General features: G+C 36.4%; 1 protein-coding gene across 5 annotated transcripts in view; it reads right to left on the reverse strand.

Annotated features, from left to right (window-relative positions):
- GULP1 (GULP PTB domain containing engulfment adaptor 1) overlaps nt 1–21,455 on the reverse strand; it is a gene marked incomplete at both ends in the record, with an annotated part of 101,950 nt that overhangs the window by 39,543 nt on the left and 40,952 nt on the right. For 4 of the 5 annotated variants that reach the window (XM_080689113.1, XM_080689112.1, XM_080689111.1 and 1 more), the window contains 2 exons: nt 2,208–2,306; nt 9,860–9,931. The exons of the other annotated variant lie outside the window; for it this stretch is intronic. In XM_080689113.1, coding sequence (XP_080545239.1) covers nt 2,208–2,306; nt 9,860–9,931 — 171 coding nt within the window. The remainder of the gene's footprint in view (nt 1–2,207; nt 2,307–9,859; nt 9,932–21,455) is intronic. 5 annotated transcript variants of the gene reach the window in all.

Here is a 21,455-nt window from a genome sequence, read left to right on the forward strand (position 1 = left end):
TGTAGCTGAGTCGAGCAACTTTAATGGGGCTATTCATAGACCACAATTTGAAAATGAGACCTACTGCCTGGAGCCACCAAACCATGCAGTATACGAGATCACTAGAATAGTTAATGCTCATCGGAATCACTAGGTTTCATCTTAAATTGTGGGTTGCAGATTCAGCAGGTCTGGAATGGGGCTTGAGATGTTATGTTCTTTTTTTTTTTTTAATTTTTTACTGATGCATTGTAGTCGTACATCTTTATGGAGTACAAGATAAGGCATACAAGTACATATCACTTCCCCAAGTCCCACCCCATTCCCCCACTCCCTCCCTTCTCATGTTTGGCTTAGATATTGACTCCAATATGTTATGTTTCAAAGAAGCACCAGTGGATGCTGGCACTGCTGGTGCAGAGACCGCATGGTGACATTGCCAGGAACTGGTATTCACAGAGATGAAAGTATCAATGGCACCTGCTGAACTACCGAGAGCTGTAGGTCTATCAAAACATTTTCATAATCTTGTTTATTATCTGAGTCTTTTTTGCCTTTCTAGTTGAATTAATTTGTCAATGACCATGCTATAGAGATAGAAGAACACATTGACAATTTGTATTTATTAAATAATTGGAATTTTAATCATTTTTCCATACTATTATGGTCTTTAAAATTACTAACCAGTAGTTTTAAAGTTTGGGGAATAAGCTATTATAGTAGTTTCCTGCCATTACAAATGACTTCAGACTGGTTGGCTTAAATAACAAAGGTTGATTTCCTTGCAGCTGTGCCGAGTAGAAGTCCAAGAAGAAGGTGTCAGGAGGTTTGGTTTCCTTGGGGCCTCTCTCCTGGGCTTTCAGACAGCTGCCTTCTTGTTGGTTCTTCACAAGGCATTTCCCCTGGTGGAAATCCTAAACTCTAGTAAGTTAGAATGTGACTGTACTAGAAATATGAAATAAAGGGAAGCCATTATCCTGAGGCAGTATCTTTTGCATCCCTACATAACAAACTACAGCGTAACTTAGTGTGTGAACAAAACCTGGAAGTGCAATAAACAAAGGATTTTCAACCAATCACAAGCAGCTGGACTTCAGCCAATCACAGGCAGTCCATACCAAAGTATGTTAGGCAACTAGCAGATGCCAATGAGGTGATTTCTCTATGCTACACCTAGGACCTCTAAGCGTTTCTCTGAGCATGCGGGTGGGTGGAGCTTTCTGTCCTTGTTCTGCATCTGAGTGCTGCCTAGGTTATGAATCATTGTTTACTCAAACTCTGCTAAATTTAGCTTGTTTAAAGTTTTCTTTTTTTTTTTTAATGGTACTGGGGGTGGAACCCAGGGCTTTCTATCTCCAGGCCATACTCCCAAACCTATTTTATATTTTATTTGGAAACAGGGTCTCACTAAGTTGCTGAGAGCCTCACTAAGTAGCTGAGGCTGGCTGTAAACCTGTGTGATCCTCCTGTCTCCACCTCCCAGGTGCTGGGACTACAAGTGTGCACCACCATGCCCGGCTTAAAGTTTTTCTTTTAACAGAACATAAAGCCTTTAAGAAGGTAATGGAATTAAAATATGGCCTTTAGTGCAATCTCTAATTCTATATAGAGTTCTTACAAGAAGGTAAAATTGAATTTGCAAAAAGTCACCAGAAGTGTGTGTGCACAGAGGACAGAAAGAGGTGGCTAGAGGGCAGCCGTCCAGAGGTGAAGGAAAGAGAATTTAGAAGAAACAAACTGTGGGCACTGGGTCTTGATGTTCTAGCCTGCACAACTATGAAAAAATAAATCTCCGGTGTTTAAGCCTCAGTCTTGGGATTTTCTTTTGGCAGAAACTAATACACATTGATTTTTTCTATAGGCAATAAATATTGGTGCAGGACATTTAATAAACTACAGAGAAACTTTAGCTTCTTTCACATTCAATGAACCGCAATGTATGCATCTTTTTCACATCATGCAAAGAAAAATTCCTAAATATAAGGGCAAACACTGTTGAATATATGTATAAGTTATTCAAGTTCAGACAAATGTTAAAGATCAGAACATTCAGAAAGAAATTTCAAATGTTGTTTTTCCCTATATAAAATCCCATGGAGTTTTAAATCATCATTAACTGAGAACTCAACAGTTCAAGTTGGCAACATTTAGTAAATTTTAAACATTCCGTAAATAGACAATTGTGATTAATTTGACAGCATACCTTGATATCCAAGCAAAAGCCTTACCTTTGTTTTGGGTTCTAGAATTTTTACTCCATAAATTGATATTTGTAATTCAACTTTAGGAATCTTCTGGCCTTCAGACTTCTTGATGTGTCTTGCAAACTACAAAAACAAGTTTAAAAAGCTGCAATTCTACTTTTGTAGAGAATAAAGACAAATAAATAGATAATCAAAGTCTGCATTCCATGTCAAGCTTTCATTAAGTGAAGCATTTGCCCATTATAAGTATTTTATCAACGTAGTTTCAAAATATTTACTAACCATAGCAACCTACCATTGTAATTCAGATTGGTTTTAAGTAACTTTCTAAAAACATGATTTTTGTTCTTTAGTGAACTGGTTTCTTTCAAGATCTTTGAAAAACTGAATTCATACCAGGTAGTTGGAAAAACAGAGAACACTTTGTGAGGCAATTGGTAGAGATCAAAATATTTTTCTGTGGACCTTTTGTTTTGAGTACCTTTAGAGACTTGAGCTCGCCAGCTGCTGGAGAGTCCATCTTTGCCATTGCTATATCCTGACTTAGTTTGGTGCTGTCTCATGGATACACAAGATGATGACTTCCAAACCGAAGCCAAGAACTGAAGCAACTGTATCAATGAGCTAAAGGACTCAAATATAGATCTAGATTAAGTCTAGCACCATAAATAGAATATTTTAAAAACATAACTTTTGGGGGGGTGGTACTGGGGTTCCTGGAAGCCCTTCTAACTCCAGGCTACACTCCCAGACCTATTTTATATTTTTTATTTGGAAAAAGGGTCTCTTAAGCCAGCAAGGCTAGCTCCGAACCTACATGATCCTCCTGTCTCCACCTCCCAAGCGCGGGGATTACAAGCGTGTGCCAACACGCCCGGCTAAAACATAACATTTTAAGTGCCTTCAGAATGGTATCTCTTGTATCTTTTCACCAAATTACGTTCTGTTATCAAATAAAAAAGAAAATCAGAATACTTGTGTACTTAGATAATGTTTGTGCTTCTCTCCTGGGTTTGCCAGATTTAGTTGTGAAAAAATTATAGGGAGCCACTTAAAGCTGAGTATTACATAATGAACATATTTTAAACCTTTTATTTTCATATATATATATATATATATATATATATATATATATATATACACACACATATACATACATTCACATGCCGTGTATGCTATGTGGCATAAGTATGTCTCAGAAAATATGTGGGATATACTTACATTTTTAAAAAGTTATTGTTTATCCCAAATTCAAAGTGTTCTGGGTATCCTGATTTTTATCTGGCAAACCCACTGTCTCTCTATTTTTCTTCTTGACTTGCTCTCTCAATCCTTCTTTTCAAGAAAGGGAAAAAATATCAATTTTTTTAAAACAGGTTTTCTCACACCTCTTCCAGGACTTCCAAAAGTTATATTCCTTTGTAACATTTTTTTCAGCATGTGGCTAGTTCAACTAATTTGACTCAGAGTAGAGCACATGTAAGGCCGGGCAGGGCTCCAGCCTTCTCTTATGTCCTACTTATTTGCACTGTGCATTTCACTCTAATTTAGGGCAGATGTGACTCCACATGGTATAGCCCAGTCCTGGAGCAGAGAGTGGTTAAAAGTCTTTTTCTCTTTTCATGGCTCTGGCTTCCACAGAGAGAACATAATTAATGCACATATGATTGCCTTGAAGTGTTTGCCTTCATATCCCCGGGGTACCGGTTGCTTTATTCCATTTTGGGTGGTATAATTTTTCAGCTTGCTGTCTTTCTTTTCTGCTCTATGACTATAGGAAGCTCCCCACCACCACCACTGTTTTTGTAGCCAGCAGTCTTATATTCTGCACATGACTCCACCAACTTGTGACAGAATATTTCCTTTTTTGTCTTTAAAAATATGTTTTTGCTTTGATGTAGATCAAAAATTAGTCCAGCTCTCTTCGCTCAAAAATGTGAACTAATTTTTCCCTTCATAATTTCTTACTTGAATTGGCATAATTAGACAATTTAGGGGTATTCACATGTGAAGGCTCACAAAAATAAATCAGAGCTTTGCCTCTCCGTGGCAGCCTCTGTTTGAGCAAAGCCAGCCACGTGTTGCCTGCAGAGCCAGGCAGGATGTACATGCTCCCTCCGTGCCTTTGCTTCCCACAAGTACGAGAGGCAGAGGCTCTCAAGACCTCTTCCACATCTGGACACACCATTGCCGTATCCTCCCTCGTGACTTGAGAAACCTTAGATTTTGCAAAAAGTCTCCCCCAAAGAATCAGGAATATTAAACTTATATGTTGAGGAGGAAAGAAACGTGAAGAAAGGAAGGAGGCACTGGCAGATTGTGGGAAACATGCACACACACACACACACACACACACACACACACACATGCACACGCACACACGCATGCATGCACACACACAGGACAGGTGAGAAGAAGGAAGGGAGGGAGGAGGAAGGAAAGGAAGGGGAAGCGAGAATGAGAAGAAGCATAAAACCTAAAACATCTGATTCCAGATTCCCGAATCCATTCTCTTTGTTTCTTATCAAGATAATATAATTGGGTTTAAAGAAGCTTCAATGATTGATCCAATGTAATAATACCATTTTGAAGAAAGTAAGTCTCAGAGAGAAGCTATGTACTTTGATCATAAAGTGGGTTTACCTACTTTTGCAGCTATGCAACTCAAAAACCTTTTATTTCCTCTTTTGTTGGTTCTGGGGATGGAAGCCAGGTGTATTCTATCTCTGAGCTAGACCCCAGGCCTATTTTATTTTATTTTTTATCTTGAAGCAGGATCTGAATAAGTTGCTGAGTGCCTTGGTAGGTTCCTAAGGTTGTCCTCAAACCTGCAATCTTCCTATCTGTGCCTCCCAAGCACTAGGATTGCAGATGTGAGCCACCACACCCATCTAATAACCCTTTTCTTTTACACAGCACATTTTCTACACCTAATAAATAAAATCCCCAGTTTTGTTTTCATGTATATCAAGGTTTATATTGATTATTGAACTTGGTTGCTGTTTATATGTTGCAAAACTTTTGTGCTTAAGCTTATATCCAATTTAGATTTTAAAAAGTTCAATGTTCTTCTTTCTGTCTGTATTTTCTCTAAAACATAAGTATACTGTATTCTACAATGTGCAGGCTCCTCTCTGCCCTCTCTTTTCCTACTTGAGGACTTCTAAATTGTGCTCCAAAATATTCCTAACTTGGAAATGCCCAAAGATGACCACAGACATGCTGTCCAGTCTGTCTTACACTGTGCTTTTTTTTCCCTCTTTCTTTTTTATTTTAATGTTAATGCTTGAAAAGGAGTCTTGCAATTTCTTTCTTTTGTTTCCTCAGTTGATTCAGTTTTTGGTTGGCTTAGATAGATAGCATGGTCTTCCATTAAAACTTGATTACAATAAACTAACAAAACATTAACAAGAGAAAGGGAGCATAAGTATTTTTGATAACATCTGGGCCCAACAAACCAAATGATGGGGAAGGATGAAATGTTGCTTGGAATACAAGAGGCACTTTGTTCAATACATATCACTGATAAGTAGAAGTACCAAAGGAAATGTAAAGGAAGCATGGAGCGTCACAATGCTTTCTGTTTAGAAAGAGATTCGCCACTGTATAAGAAAATTAACTTATTACTTTAGGCCCATTATTCTGAGCTATTCATGTTTGAGTATTTATACTTATTAAAGTATTTCTAACAATCATGTGGGAGAAAATCAGCTATGTATATATGTAGTAAAATTAACATCTAAACATTTTATTAACTAAATAGCTGGCTTTGTTGTCAAAACAAAGTTATGCTGCACAGAGCCTGGATGGAGACTAACAGGATAGGACAGGGCCCCGTTTCCTTGAAGTAACTTTGTGTAATTTTAATTTATTTCCCTTCAGGTGAGTTTCTCCTCTTAAACTGAGGCTCAAGAATGCTAGCCTATCCTTTGGTTATTTCCTAGGAAACTGACAAATTTTTTAATCTATCTTACAATACCTATTCCTTGGCAAACATCACAGTTTATGAGATACATTGAGGCCACTGACATTTATACTAGCCATATTAATAAAAATAGATGAAGATATTGTGAAAATGAAATACATGACAATAACAATACTATTAAATATTTAGAAGCAGAAAGGGTTTTTAAGTTATTACATCTTGAAATATTTGATATTTTACCACCTCTCATAATAAAACAGGATTAGGAAATAGAACACATGCTGTTTTGACATTAATATTTTCTGAAAGTAAAGAATCCAATGCTTATAAAATGATTACATTGAAAGAATTTGTAACTATAAGTTATCCATGAAATGACAAAAAATACTGAGTTGTAAAATTTTTCCTGAAACAAAGCATACATTATGAAACAGAGATGCATGAAAAATAGCTTACTCAAATTCTTAAAAATTTCCTTCAGCTTGTATTATTCTTAAACTTGGAATTTGTATTTAATTTTAGAAACCAGTATGTTTAGCATTGCAAACTTTTGAAACAGGAGTAGATATAAACAAAATGTTAACTTACGTGGTAAATAAAAATCAAACAATAAACTAATCAAACAATAAACTTTTAAAACGTTTGAGAAAATTAAGCTGAAATTTTAATGGGGATATGTACACAGCCTAGAGTATAGAATTTTTTGGTAGAGCCATACTGCCATCTGCTGGTCATTTCCACAAGATAGCAAATTTTAAAAGGATCCTGGTCAACTTTTAAAAAATAAGTGTAAATATCCTTGACATACATTGAATAGTAGCTATGATCTGACACAAATAAACAAAAATTACAAAAAATATATAAATTAAATTTTATTTAGTCTCATTAGTGAATGAAACCTTGACCTTTGTTACACTGCCCTGAATTAGAAAAATTTTGCACTCAGCAATGTAGATTACTTACTAAATCTTATTTTTTTAGATGGTTCTTTAAAGACAAATCTACTACAAACTAAGGACGCATTTTTAAACTACATTACATAATTTTTATATCATTATCAAGCATATTCTTTTATTAACAGAATATATTTTTAAGTGTAAAACTAAATAGGAATCCTACCTAATATCCCACAAAAATGAGTGTACATTAGCCATTGATTAGAAAGCATTCAATTTAGCTGGGCGTGGTGGCAAACTTTTGTAAAACAGTACTTGAGAGGCTGAGATAGGAGTATTACAGCCAGCCTCGACAACTTAGGGAGACCCTCCATAACTTAGTGAGACCCTGTTTCCAAATAAATACAATCAGGCTGGGAATTTAGCTCAGAGGTAAAGGCTCTGGGTTCAATCCCCAGTATCTCTCTCTCTCTCTCTCTCTCTCTCTCTCTCTCTCTCTCTCTCTCTCTCTCTCTCTCATACACACACACACACACACACACACACACACACACACAGCATCAATTTCAAATACTTCTTTACATTTGACTTAGTCATTATGTTACTGGAACCTTTTGGTTTTTTATTTAAGAGAATAGAGTATCCCTTAAACATTAAGTGTAAATACCATTGTTCTTTTATAAAACATGCTGATTGAAATGAAGTTGGATTCATGCCCAGAACTTAAAATATTTTGGGCACTTAAATAGAATCCTATTCTAAATATATCTGTAAAATGTGTGAGGCTTCTAATACTGATTAGGAATATTGTCAAACAGGAGAAGTCTAAATTATTACCTAATGAGAAATGAAAAAATATTTGGCTGCTTGCTTTTTCCCCCTGAAATGAGAGTGATATCTCAATATTTTAGTATTTTAATGAAAATAAATTAGGTAAATACTCACATGCAAAATGAAAGGATTAAAAATATTTCCCACCTCTATTTCTTCATCCATAAGGCAAGCCATAACATTTCAATCTTTTCCTTAATTTAAAACTGAATAGATTCCACCTGGTGTGGAATTCTCAAAGCAAGGTAGTACTTTTTTTTTTTTTTTTGGTGGTGGTACTGGGGTTCCTGGAAACCCTTCTACTTTCAGGCTACACTCCCAGACACCTATTTTTTATATTTTTATTTGGTAACAGGGTCTCTTAAGCCAATGAGGCTGGCTGCAAACCTGTGCGATCATCCTGTCTCCGCCTCCCAAGCACGGGGATTACAAGTGTGCACCACCATGCCCGGTGAAGGTAGTACTTTTTAATGTTCATATTTTGCTCAGAACAACCAGAAGCCCAACCCTCTTGTGAAGTAATGAGATGATCTCTAAGTCAAATACAATTAAGTAAGGGCTACTTTTCTGAAAATGTGAAAGCAGCCTATAGAATAACAATTACGTGTGTAATCAAACTAGTGGTATGTAGGTTTTCTTAATACCATAAAGATGAGAATTCCCTTGAAGGAACTTTCCTAATCTTCAAGTCTCAAAAGAAATAAGTCCTTTGAGATGGGGAGCAATTAGATAAATGTGCCATGTGACATCTTATGTAAGAATTCTTTAAGAAACTTGTTATTATGAGTACATGGAGTTACTTAGATTATTTCAGGACACTTGATGTTGACTGTGTGTAGATGCTTATTCAAAATCCTTCTCTGGTGGTGCATGCTTGTAATCCCTACACTTGGGAGGTGGAGACAGGAGGATTGCACAGGTTCGAAGCCAGCCTCGCTGGCTTAAGAGACCCTGTTTCCAAATATAAAAGTATAAAATAGGTCTGGGAGTGTAGCCCAGAGGTAGAAGGGTTTCCAGGAACCCAGGTATCACCAAATAAAAAAAAAAAATCCCTCTATGTTCCCTTATTCTTACCAGTACCTAAGTGACTGCTCGTGGACAAGACCATGTCTCCTGGATTTGTCCATTATACTGAAAGGCTCCATTTAGAAGAAAAAATCATAAGCCCCTAGCAGCCAGCTAATAGTTAAAAAGAAAAGTATATTTTACTGCAGCTTACAGCTTAGGATTGTAAAATATGCGATAAGCCCACCCCTTCTTATCTATACTGTCTGGGTCAGAGCGCCTTGACCCGGGAGCTTACTGACTACACCTGGTATTTTATCTAACACTTGACTACAGAATGTACTTTTCAAATGATTCTGTAATTTTCTGTAAACGCATGCAATCTGGCCCAAACCCCTACCACCCCCCCTAACTGGTGGTCTTTTCCCTATAAATATCCACACTTTCAGTTGCTCGGGGCCGAACTCCTATACGGGTCGGCCCCAGTGCACTGGCTCCTTAATAAACTTTTACCTTTTGCTTTTGCATCAAGGAAAATAAAGTCTCTCGTGGTACTTGACGTCGCTTATCCCAAGGTTGATTGAGGGTCTCCCCTCGGCGGGGGTCTTACAATATCATCTTTAGTATACAGTGTCACTGGAAAATTCTGCATTGCAATCAACTTTATAGCTTGAACTGATGATGTGAAACAGTGGTCATGTTAATATAAATTTTTGAGTTAGGGCATGAATTTATATTGTCCAAACAAGGTAAAATCAGGCTCTTGAATGCCAACACTTATGAAATATTGCCATTAAATTTTGCATGATTATGGGAAATGCAATGTGCCATATAAATAAAATTTTATGCACATATGTATTGCCAAAAGGTCTCCTGGATCTAATAATATTTATTCAATGGTTAATTTTAGCAGGGTGATGCCATACCTGCGACAAAGCAAACTATGCTTTGAATTCTATCAATCTGCAGGTAACATAACAAGATCAATGCGAGGCATGAAGCTCAAAGGCTTTTCCTACCTTTAGTTTCCTTACAGCATCTCTCACCACTTCCGTTCCTTTGGGCTGCTCCACTTCTGTGCTGCCAAGAAACTAAAAATGGTCATTTGTAAGAGACAAGCTTTACTATATCATTTATTATCCAACCATTTTGAACTACAACATTGTATAATTGAATGAGTTCCTGGTAATGCAATCCCCAATCCTAATTAAATAAAATCATTAATTCATATTATTTTATATGTTTAAAATATATGAAAATATATCACTTGATCATTTGTAATTCCTATTTAAACTCAAAATGACACTTTTCTTAAATATTTCACTTACAGATAATATGCTCATAAGAAAACAAAAATCATCTCATTGGGTACAAAGGAAAAGATTTGATCTCAACAGTTAAAATTTAGTAACTATATTAGTAATTTAAAATTATCTTTGAATTCAAATCATATTAAAGGTTATGTTACTCTATTTTAACTTTGATATATTGCACAATTTATAACATCATATCAACCTTTTTATTTGTGTGTTATAAAACTCATAGCATGTAGAATTTAAAAGTAAAAAGTTTTTTGTACTCAAGATATATCATTCAGAAAAGCTACATCTAGAGTAGAATTTTGCAAGCATATATTATCAGGGGGCATGGTGGCTTATGCCCGTAATCTCAGTACTTGGGAGGCTGAGATAGGAGAATCACAGGTTCAAGGCTAGCCTCAATGACTTGGTGAGACTCTGATTCAAAATAAACAATAAAATTTGGCTAAGTGTATAGCTCAGGGGTAGAATGTCCTTGGGTTCAATCCCCAGTGACACACACACACACACACACACACACACACACATATATATATATATATACATATATGTGCATATATGTGTATATATGATCTATAATTTAAATTTTTAAATAACATGATGGTCACTGACAGTACTTAGTGAAAACTTAACCAATCTAAAAAGAAGAAAAAGTTTCCTATTATCACATTATAATGCAATCTCTACTCTGGAGAGACATGATTCTGATTCCTTCCTGAAGAGAGTTTAATACCAGAACATGTTTAAGACCCATTAGAATTAAAATTTTGATATTTTATCCTTAAGAATTCTATATAAATTACAAATAATCACCACATTCATTAATTATATAATTTCCCAAAGGCATTTTTTGCTTGTCAATACCACCAATTAATACACCAAAAAGAGTCATGAATTTACCTCTCATATGTATGCACCAGGCATCTATTTCAGTGTGTGTGAATACTTTGCATTAAGTGATTAAATAGATTAACTGGGTATGTTCATGTGTTAACTTGTAGAATGGAAAAATACAAACCGGTAGAGTCTTGGTATACCTTATTATTTCCTCCATTTTTAAAAAAAATAGCTAAAACTTTTTGAAAATTCATATTTTGAAATGGGGTTTCTACATGATTTGCATCAGGGTTGACCAGGAAACAAGTTAGAAAGGAAGATGCAGATTCCTGGGTCAAGTCAAATTCTTTAGGGGTCAAACTAGAAAATTACATGCCTAAAAGCACCGTGGGCAACGCCATGTACTAAAGTTTATTGAACAGAGTTGGAAATCAGTTAACAGGATATGAGAATAGTGGAAAGTCAATAAAAAGGCTGCGTTGGAAACACAGTAGAGGGCCGCTCCTGATCCCCTTCTGATGAGCTCAGCTGCACTGGGGCAAAGAGAAGATTTATATCTCAAATTTTATAAACAGTTTCTTTTTCCAATATGCTCAAATTTTACCAAACAACTGATACTGGGTTTAGATAAGAGATCCAGGGCCCTTAGTTTGTCCCAATGTGACCTCAAGTTGTTGGCTGACCAGATGTACATAAAAGACTAAACTTAATGAGAAATTCTCTGCTTCAACAGAATTGAAATCCTGCCCCAAGATGTGGGAGATGGCCAGATCCATTCCTGCCACCAGTGGACTTGTCCGTTTTTACTGTTTTAGATCAGTGCTTTCTTTTTAAATTAACTTTTATGTGTATATTATTACTTATAATTGTGGAACTCACTGTGATATATTCATTTATTCATTTAAACATAATTTGATAGATCAGTGTTTTCAACCTTGGCTCATAAGAGGAGATTTAAGGCAGGTGTGGTGTTGCATGCCTGTAATCCCAGTGCTAAGAAGGTTGAGACAGGAGGATTGCAAGTTCAGGGCCAGTCTCAGCAATTTAGAGAGACTTGCTGCAACCTGGTGAGAACTTGTTACAATACAAAAAAAAAAAAAAAAAGTGTGTGTGTGTGTGTGTGTGTGTGTGTGTGTGTGTGTGTGTGTAGGTGTAACTCAGAAGTAGAGTGCCCCTGGGTCCAATCTCCAGTAAGAGAGAGAGGGAGAAGGAGAGGGAGGAGGGAGGGAGGAAGGGAGGGAGAGGGAGAGGGAGAGGGAGAGGGAGAGGGAGAGAGAGAGAGAGAGAGAGAGAGAGTTAAATCTTATTATCACTGTCTACAAATCTGACTCAACTGATCTGTCTACAAGTCTGACTCAACTGATCTGGAAGCAGAGCCAAGATATGCACATAATTTAAAGCTACCAAGGTGATGTTAATGTTTCACTAAGTTCAAAAATCACTATTTTAGATCATCCTGCAAGGTTGAAGGGTTCGTGCGACAGAAAAGGATTTAACAAAATAAGAGTTACTTAGGTCAAAGAAAATCTGTAGGGTAGACTTTCTTCTCAACATCTCTACATTTATCAAAGCACTGAGAGATTCCCCAGTAGTGGGTAGTCTAATGTTAGCAGGAACAGGGAGGGAAGGGCATATTCTTTATGGATAAGCAATGACTGGACAAGAAGAAGGGAAGACCATTGGTGTCAATCATAATCTGTAAGATTAATTGACAATATTTTGGAAGAATACTAATACTTTGTCAGAAATGTTATGAATCAAGTACTATATGCAAAGAGGCCCATATGAGAAAATTACAGAAGAATTCCAAGTATATTCTAACTGGATCTGCCTCTAGCAAGTGCTCTAGGAACCTTTTAATTAATGTGTCTTTCACACTGGCTTTAATTAAACCAACTGAGTAATAAAACAGTGGCAGAAGCTTTGAATGATAGTGGGAATTAAAAGACATGCTCTTATGAACCTTGCTACTTAACTTTTTCTCATTTAATTAATAAATAATTTTTAAAAACTGAAAAATAGTTTACTCTTTATAACATTTCTTGTATTTTAGGGGGTTGGGAGAATGGGGATTGAGAATTCAGGGGTGTTTTACCTCTGACTTACACTCTTAGCCCTAGTGTTTGATATAGTATCTCATTAAGTTGCTGAGGATTTTGGTAACTTGCTTAGGCTGCCCTCAAACCTGTGGTCCTCCTGCCGCAGCCTTCCAAGTACTGGGATTACAAACATGCACCACCATGCATGTTTGCATGTGTCTTTTTAAATTATAAAGTCATAATTTTTACTCATTAATTCTTACTTATTAGTATTATATTTCTATGTAAAGTAGTTATAAAACTTAAATATGAGGTATTAATGCTAAGATGAACTCTAGGCTTAGAATCTGATGTTAAAAAGTCACTTAATCTCTACCTTATCTGACTCTTGAAAAATAAGAATAGTAACAATGTTCTTTTCTAGAAAATTTTTTCTGAGAACAATTTTGGTAAAAGATAACAAGAAACAAACCTTTGTAAACTGCAATATGTTTTGCAATCATGAGAAGTTGGCATTTTTTTTTTCATGTAATGATTATTTGTAGAACACACAAAGGTTTAGGAGATGCAGTTGGTGCCTGAGCCACTGTCCTGGGATCTTTGTAATCAGCTCATAGACCCATCCTCCAGCTTCCACATGCTTTTCTGGTGATGGCTTACACTCAAGACCTTCAGAGTACTCCAGAGTACCCAGTGGGCAATGAAGTCTCCTTACCAGCAATGAGAGCTAGAAGCACCTGGGAGATTTCTGCACTGCTCCCCTCCCCACAGCACCGCAGTGTGAAGTAGAAACACCTAGCTACTTTGCTTGGGGCAGGGTGTATGATGCAGAGCTTCCCTTGCACTCCAGCTGAGCCCGCAGCACCTGATGTTGACTCTTCCTTCCACAGTGTCCTCCCCTTGCTTTTCCTGCTCCTATGCTGACTTCAAATCAGAGCACTCCATTAATAAACCATGTGCACCCAGATCTTTCCCTTGGTGTCTAGGGCAGACTGTCCTGAGACATCATTTAAATGCTTTAATACTTAAATTCTGGAACCATGCCATCTAGGACACAAAACCACAAGAAATTAAAATATTCTATTCTAAGTGCTACTGAAGGCATATATGAAGTATGCAGGTCAGATATATGACTCAGTTTCGCCAGGAATGGTGGTGCACGCTTGTAATCTCAACTCTTGGGAGGCTGAGGCAGGAGGATCACACTGGTTCGAAGCCAGCCTCAGCTACTTAGTGAGGCTCTCAGCAACTTAGTGAGACCCTGTTTCCAAATAAGTATAAAATAGGTCAGGGAGTATAGCCTGGAGGTAGAAAAGCCCCTGAGTTTCACCCCCCAGTACCACACACACAGTAAGACTCAGTTTCATCCTTTCCACACTGCCTGGTGTCTAAATGGTGAAAATGGAGAAGGGAGGATAATCTTGTCACCCCAGGACTGAATCCAGCCTCTCCCAACTGAATTAGGCCAGGGGAACTGCAAACTGCAAAGTGCCAGTCATAGCTGTCAGCAGAAGGAGGCACCTGCTAACATAGGTGCTCAGCAAAAGCCCATAAGGCTGTGGGGAGCCACCTACAACCCTGTCCCAGCCTGGGGCCAGCATACCGGGTGCCAGACTTACAAGTCTGCAGACAGGAAAAATCTTCCCTAGAAAAAGTGGCCCAAGAAAAATCAATGCAACCTATGATGGCAATTAGGTTTCCACACTGAACAGATGGGTCACCCGATCGACTGTCAGTTGACAATCCCTGCCCAGCTGCACAGAACTCAAGATGGATTTTGAGTGCTTCTGTATTAAATATCAAAACATGTCAAGTATATGCACATATGAGAGAGAAGCCTCTCATATAAAAAAAACTGGGAAAGAAACAAAGAAAAAGGGACAAAGAATGGGGAAAAATCAGAGGGAATAGATGGAGAAAACAGATTACTAAAAACCTAAAATCAACATAAATACATTGCCTCCAAGAAAAAAAGAGGATATTCCAAAAAACGCAGTATTTAAAGAACGAAAAGAGCACATAGAAACTAAAACTGTGTTTCAGGTGATTCATAAAGGAGTAAAAATATTGGAAGATAAAGCTACAGAGATTGAGCAGGAAGTAACTATTGGATGCTCAGTATTTTTCAAGTACTATCTTAGAAGTTGGGAATTGAAGAGAGAATAAGAAAGCAAATTCTTGTCCTTGCAGACCTTATACACTAGTGGGGAGACAAATGATAAAAGATACCACATACGTCAGTAAACTATATAGTGCTTTAGAAGTACTCTGGGGAGAAGACAAAATGAAGGGTGGAAGGACGGAGCGCCTGTGTGTGTGTCTGCCATTTGTTAAGCCATTTTTGATAAAATTATCTGAGGAGACCTCACTGATAAGGTGAGATATAAGCCAACCAGAAAGTGTATGTTCCACCTAGAAGTCTGGGGCGAGGCAGGTCAGGCGCAAGGAACAGACAATAGGAAAGCCAAATATTAAAAAGACAATACAAAATAGGACTATAAATATTTCCAGTGAATTAGAAACACCTATTCTACTGCACAGTGGTACATGCTTGTAATTCCAGCCACTCTGGACGCCGAAGCAAGGGCATCACAAGTTCCAGGCCATAGCAACTTAGCAAGACCCTGTCTCCAAACAAACAAACAAACAAAAATTTCTAAAGGTCTGGTAATGCAACTCAGTGGCAGAGCACCACACACAGAGAGACACAAAGGTTTAGTATTTACTATCTGCCAAACATGTGCTAAGCGCCAGGAAAAAAAATATTCCTGTTATCATGAATGTTACATTGTGTGTGTGTGTGTGTGTGTGTATGTGTGTGTCTGTGACTGTATACTATTTGTGTATATTTGTGAGTTTATGACTATATGTCTAGATTATATTATGTGTGTTTGTGTGTATATGTGTATTGATAAAATAACACAGGCACACCAGGCAGATTGTGTGTAGTATTTAAGATAGAGGCATTAGGAAAGTCCTCTGTAAGACCCTCACGTTGTAACAGAGAGGAGAAGTGGAACACAAACATGAGCATATTGATGTTCAATGCCTTTGACATGTCAAGTAAACACGCAGATCCAACTTTATACATACAGTTATATATACAGTTACAAAACTATATACAAAGCAAGTTTGGGGAAGAAGAGTTCTGGATAGAACATGAAGGTACAGGAGAAGCTCCCTCAAGCTCTCAAGTGGAAGGCTGAGAGGCTGAGAAATGTGCTGAACCTTGGACCCTGGGCAGCTGCTGTGTTTCCGAGGGAGACAGGAGACAGAAGAGGACCATGTTGCAGATGGGGGAGCAGCATTCAGGGAAATGGTAAAAAAAAAAAAAAAAAAAAAAAAAGGGAAAATCAGATCATGGTTACTACTAATTAGGGTTGCCAGATCTAGCAAATAAAATTACAGATGCCATTGTTGCTAGGAGTGCAAAATGGTGCTGTCAAAGCTATCAGCCAATGGCAGCATCCGTTTTTTCTTTTGTCTTGCATTATTGTGAATATATAGGTATATCTAGTATATGTCTTTATGTATATAATGAACTTTGGCTACTAGCTGTGTTATTTAAAGGGTTGAGGTTAAAATATTGGATATGACTACTAAGCAATATATAGAGATAAGAAAGATATAAAACAAAGAAGTAACATTTAGAAGATTAGACTATGAAAAGTAAGATAATAGCAGTTATTGAACTAAAAATGTTTTGTATACAATTAGCCTATATTGAAAATTATGACATGGAGTAGATTTTCCTCAGATTTTAAAAATTATAAAATATATTTAAAAATCTTCTATAAAGACTTTGAAAAATAAAGAACAAATATATTACAGAACAAATAAATTATACTACAGACTTTTTTTTTTGGTGGTACTGGGGTTCCTGGAAGCCCTTCTGCCTCCAGGATACACTCCCAGACTTGTTTTTTATATATTTTTTATTTGGAAACAGGGTCTCTTAAGCCAGCGTGGCTGGCTTCGAACCTGAGCGATCCTCCTGCCTCCACCTCCCAGGCGCAGGGATTACAAGTGTGCGCCACCACACCCGGCTCTACAGATCTATTTTTATATTCCATACAAATATTCCAACCCATACATCTCTCTGCTAAAGGCACTAGAACACTCATTACCTAGGCAGGTATTCAAAACAGACATTTTACAGGCTGCAGTCTGTTAAAATTCTAAATATAAAAATCAAGTCATCAAGTTTGCTATTATATACTAAATATTTACCTTATAAACCTCTTAAGCTAAAATGATATTAAGATACATCATATTTTATTAATGTTTTCCATTCTAAAACTATTTTTCAGTTAAAGTAACAGACTTTTCTCTTGTGATACTATATTCATTTTTTCTATTTTTACCACTCTTTCTGTGTATTTCATTATACCTACTGTAAATATATGTGAAAATTTGAGAATGCCATCTTCATTTGCAATTATTACTTAAAATTGACTCTTTTTTCCCACTTGAAAAGCTGCAGTTTATTTGATGACTTGCCTCTTTGCCAGTAGAGAGCACTGTTGGACATTGTATGGATCCATTTATACTATCTTGCTTGTTTTTTTAAATGTGTTAGGCTCAATCTATGAATAACTAGAAAAAAGTAATAATTAAGTATATTGTGTATATGTACGTCCTTATCATTCTATACCTCACTGTAATGTATAAATATATCAAAATATTAATGTAAAATAAAGTATTAAAGGAAATAATTCTTAATTTTTAAAACATCAAGGCTTTAATATGAAAATCAACAAGCAATAACTATTGGTAGACTATTAGCCAATCACATTTTAGTAATAGAAAAATACATAAACAGGTCAATCAGCAACTTAGCGAGACACTGTTTCAAAATAAAAACCAAAACCGGGCTGAGCATGTGGCTTGGAGGTAGAACATCCCTAAGTTCATCCTCAGTACCCCCAAGGGGTAAAAAAGAAAGGAAAAGAGGGAGAGAGGGAGGGGGGAGCATCTAATAACCAACAGTACAGAACCTAATATAGAGTAGGATACATTTTCTGAGTCAACTTGGCACCATATCTATTTTTAAAATGCCTTTAAAACTTTTAGCTACTTAAATGTACTCAGTAGACAAACCATATAGGAGTAGGCTAATTTAATTTTATAGTTTTTATTTGGCTTAACTGCCATGTTACAGTGCCAGGCCACACAGGAAATGCCACATTTAAAAAGTATGTCTTAATAATCAATTGTTAAAGAAGGGTCAGAATCATTTGAGTTTAAACTTACTACTTAATCATCAAAACCATAATCCTGAAAAAAATTAAAATAGATCCACCATCTCACATCATAATGTAGTTTAGAGTGATAGTGACATCCATGCACACAGCACTTGGTGGGCTTTCCCCTGACTTCCGCCCCACGCCCTCCTTTCCCATACAAGATAGTGAGATTGGCACTGGTATTCATATATACATGTCAGTGGAAGTACTTCCTTCACTGATCTTCCCTCTTCTCTCCCACTTAACACTAGCCCACCTCCCTGGCTCCATTGCAGCTTCTCCTCCATTATCTGAAGTCCTTCTGGTATCACAATTACCCCCAACTTCCACATATGAGAGAAAACATACAACCTTTCACTCTCTGTGCCTGGCTCATCTCACTTAACATAATGTTCTCCAGGTCCATCCATCTTCCCTGCAAAGGATATAATTTTGTTTTTCTTTATTTCTGAGAATTCCATTGTGTGTATATCCCATAGTTTTGTAATCCACAGATCTGTTGATAGATATCTGAGTTTTTTCCATAATTTGGCTATTATGAATTGTGCTGCTGTGAAGATGAATATGCATATGATACTAAAATATTCTGATTTCAGTTCCTTTGCAAAGATCCCAGGAGTGATATAGCCAGATCACATGGTGGGTCCATTTCCAGTTTTCTGAGGAACCTCCACACTGATCTCCATAGCAACAGAACTAATCTGCAATGCCACCAACCATGTAGAAGAGTTCGTATTTCCCCACATCCGTGGCAAGATTTATTGTTATTTCATTTCTTGATGGTTGTAATTCCGACTCAGGTTAGGTGGAATTTCAGGGTAGTTTTGATTGTGAATGATGTTGAACATTCTTTTCATGTATTTATTGGTCATTTGTATCTCTTCTTTTGTGAAGTGTCTATTTAGTTCAATTATGCATTTTTGATTGTTTTTTTAGCATTCTTCTAAGTTCTTTGTATATTTTAGATATTAGCCTGCTATTAGAGGAATAGCTGGCAATGATCTCCCATTCTGTAGGCTTTCTCTAATTTAGACTCTTGGTTTCCTTTGAAGAGCAGAAGCCTTTTAGGTTAATGCCATCCCATTTATTAATTCTTGTTTTAATTTTCTGAGCTTTCTTGGTCATATCGAGGAAATGATTACTTGTACCTATATATTGGAGTGTTGGACCTATGCCTCCCTCTAGTAACTTCAAAGTCTTTGGTCTAATTGCCAGGTCTTTAAGCTGACTCTTGTGCAGGTGACAAGCAGGGATTTAGTTCCATTTTTCTACAAATAGATAACTGGTTTTCCCAACGCCAGTTGAAAAGACTGTCTTTTCTCCAGCATATGTTTAGCACCTTTGTCAAAAATAAATTGGTTTTAAGTATATGCACTGGTTTCTGTATCTTCTATTCTGTTCCACTGCTCTATGTGTCTGTTTTGTGCCAATACTATGCTTTTTTATTACTATAGCTCTGTACTATAACTCGAACTCAGGAATTATGATGCCTCCTGCATGGTTCTTATTGCTAAGGATTGCTTTGGCTATAACTAAGGATGAAAAACACATGATTCTCTCAACAAATGCTAAAAAGGCATTTAACAAAATCCAATTTCCAATTAAGGTTCAAAACACTATAGAGAATCTGAATAAATATCAAAAATCTGAATAAATAAATATCTGAATAAATACCTCAATATCATTAAGGCACTAAACCCAAAGCCAATATCATATCGAATAGAGAAAAACTGCAGGAATTCCCTTTAAAAATTAGGAACAAGACAAGGATGCCCACTACCACCACTTTTTTTTTTTAATATAGTCCTTGACACTTGACAAAGGTATCTGGCAAAAGGAGGATATTGAAAGAATTCAAAAAGAAAAATAAGAACTGAAATTATCTCTATTTGCAGATTGCATAATTTAGAATACACCAAAGCCTCCTAGGTTGATTAACAAACTCAGCAAAGTAGCAGAAAACAAAATCAATCTTTTTTTTAAAAAAAGTAGCTTTTCTATATGTTGACCATGAATCCACTGAATAAGAAATCCAAAAACTAATTCCATTCACAATAACCGCAAAAAAACCTAATCAATAACCCTAACAATCTAACTAAAAGACCTGTACTATGAAAATTATAAAATGCTAAAGAAAGAAATTGAAGATCCTCTAAGATGAAAAGATCTCGCTTAGTCTTGGACAGGCAGAATAAATATTATCAAAATGGCCATTCTACCAAAATGGACCTACAGCGTCAATGCAATCCCTATCAAAATGCTAATGTTCATTCTTCACAGACCTAGAAAACTCAGTTCTAAATTTCCCATGGAGAAACAAATAACCCAGATTATAATTTAAATTCTGAATTAAACACTCTAAATGTTATACTTTTAAGGAAGAGATTTTGAAAGAAAATTTTAAAATTATCTTCAATATTACAATTTTACATTTATATTTATTTTGATTTTTAGTTTTCTTAAATTATCCTAATATTTTTTCTATTACCTTATATTACTATTATTTTACATGGAAATAAGGTACACTATTTTAGTAATCTCTTGGTTTTAAAATGAGATTGCTAACTTAAAGTACAAACAAACCTACTTGCAATAAACAAGAACCTGTGCTCACTGCCTGAGGTACTCCTAAACTGAGTCTATATCATCTGATCACAGTAAGGAGTTAGCTTCAAGTTTTTATCCTGTCTCTGGAGGCCTCTCCACCGTCAAACATCCTTCCTGTCTGTGGAGTGAGACAGGTGGAATGAAGGACAGGACATTAACTTGTATTGCTATAAATAGAAATAATACACGAATAAATAAGCACCAGCTTGCACAGAAAAATCGTTATGGGTTTTGGAGTCAGACAGGCTTCATGACCAATCTTTTCATCAGAGAACCATCTGATTGTAAATAAATACATAGACTGTGGCAATATTCTCATTCAGCTCCTATTATTTTTTAGATATGACTTTGTGGATCCCAGAGGTGAAATTACTTCCCAAGGTCACAAAGCTTGGTAATAGCAGAGCTAGGGCTCGAATCCTAATCTCCTAGCTCTCAGACACATAATCTTTAATTTTGCTACTTTAAACAGCAAGAATAGAATTAAAATAATATAGTACACTGGACATATGACTAGTGGTTGGAGTTATATTAAATCTATACCATGTTCATTTTGCTAATAAAGTT

Source organism: Muscardinus avellanarius (genome assembly GCF_963383645.1).
Source record: "Muscardinus avellanarius genome assembly, chromosome: 2".
In the NCBI taxonomy this organism is placed as follows: Eukaryota; Metazoa; Chordata; class Mammalia; order Rodentia; family Gliridae; genus Muscardinus; species Muscardinus avellanarius.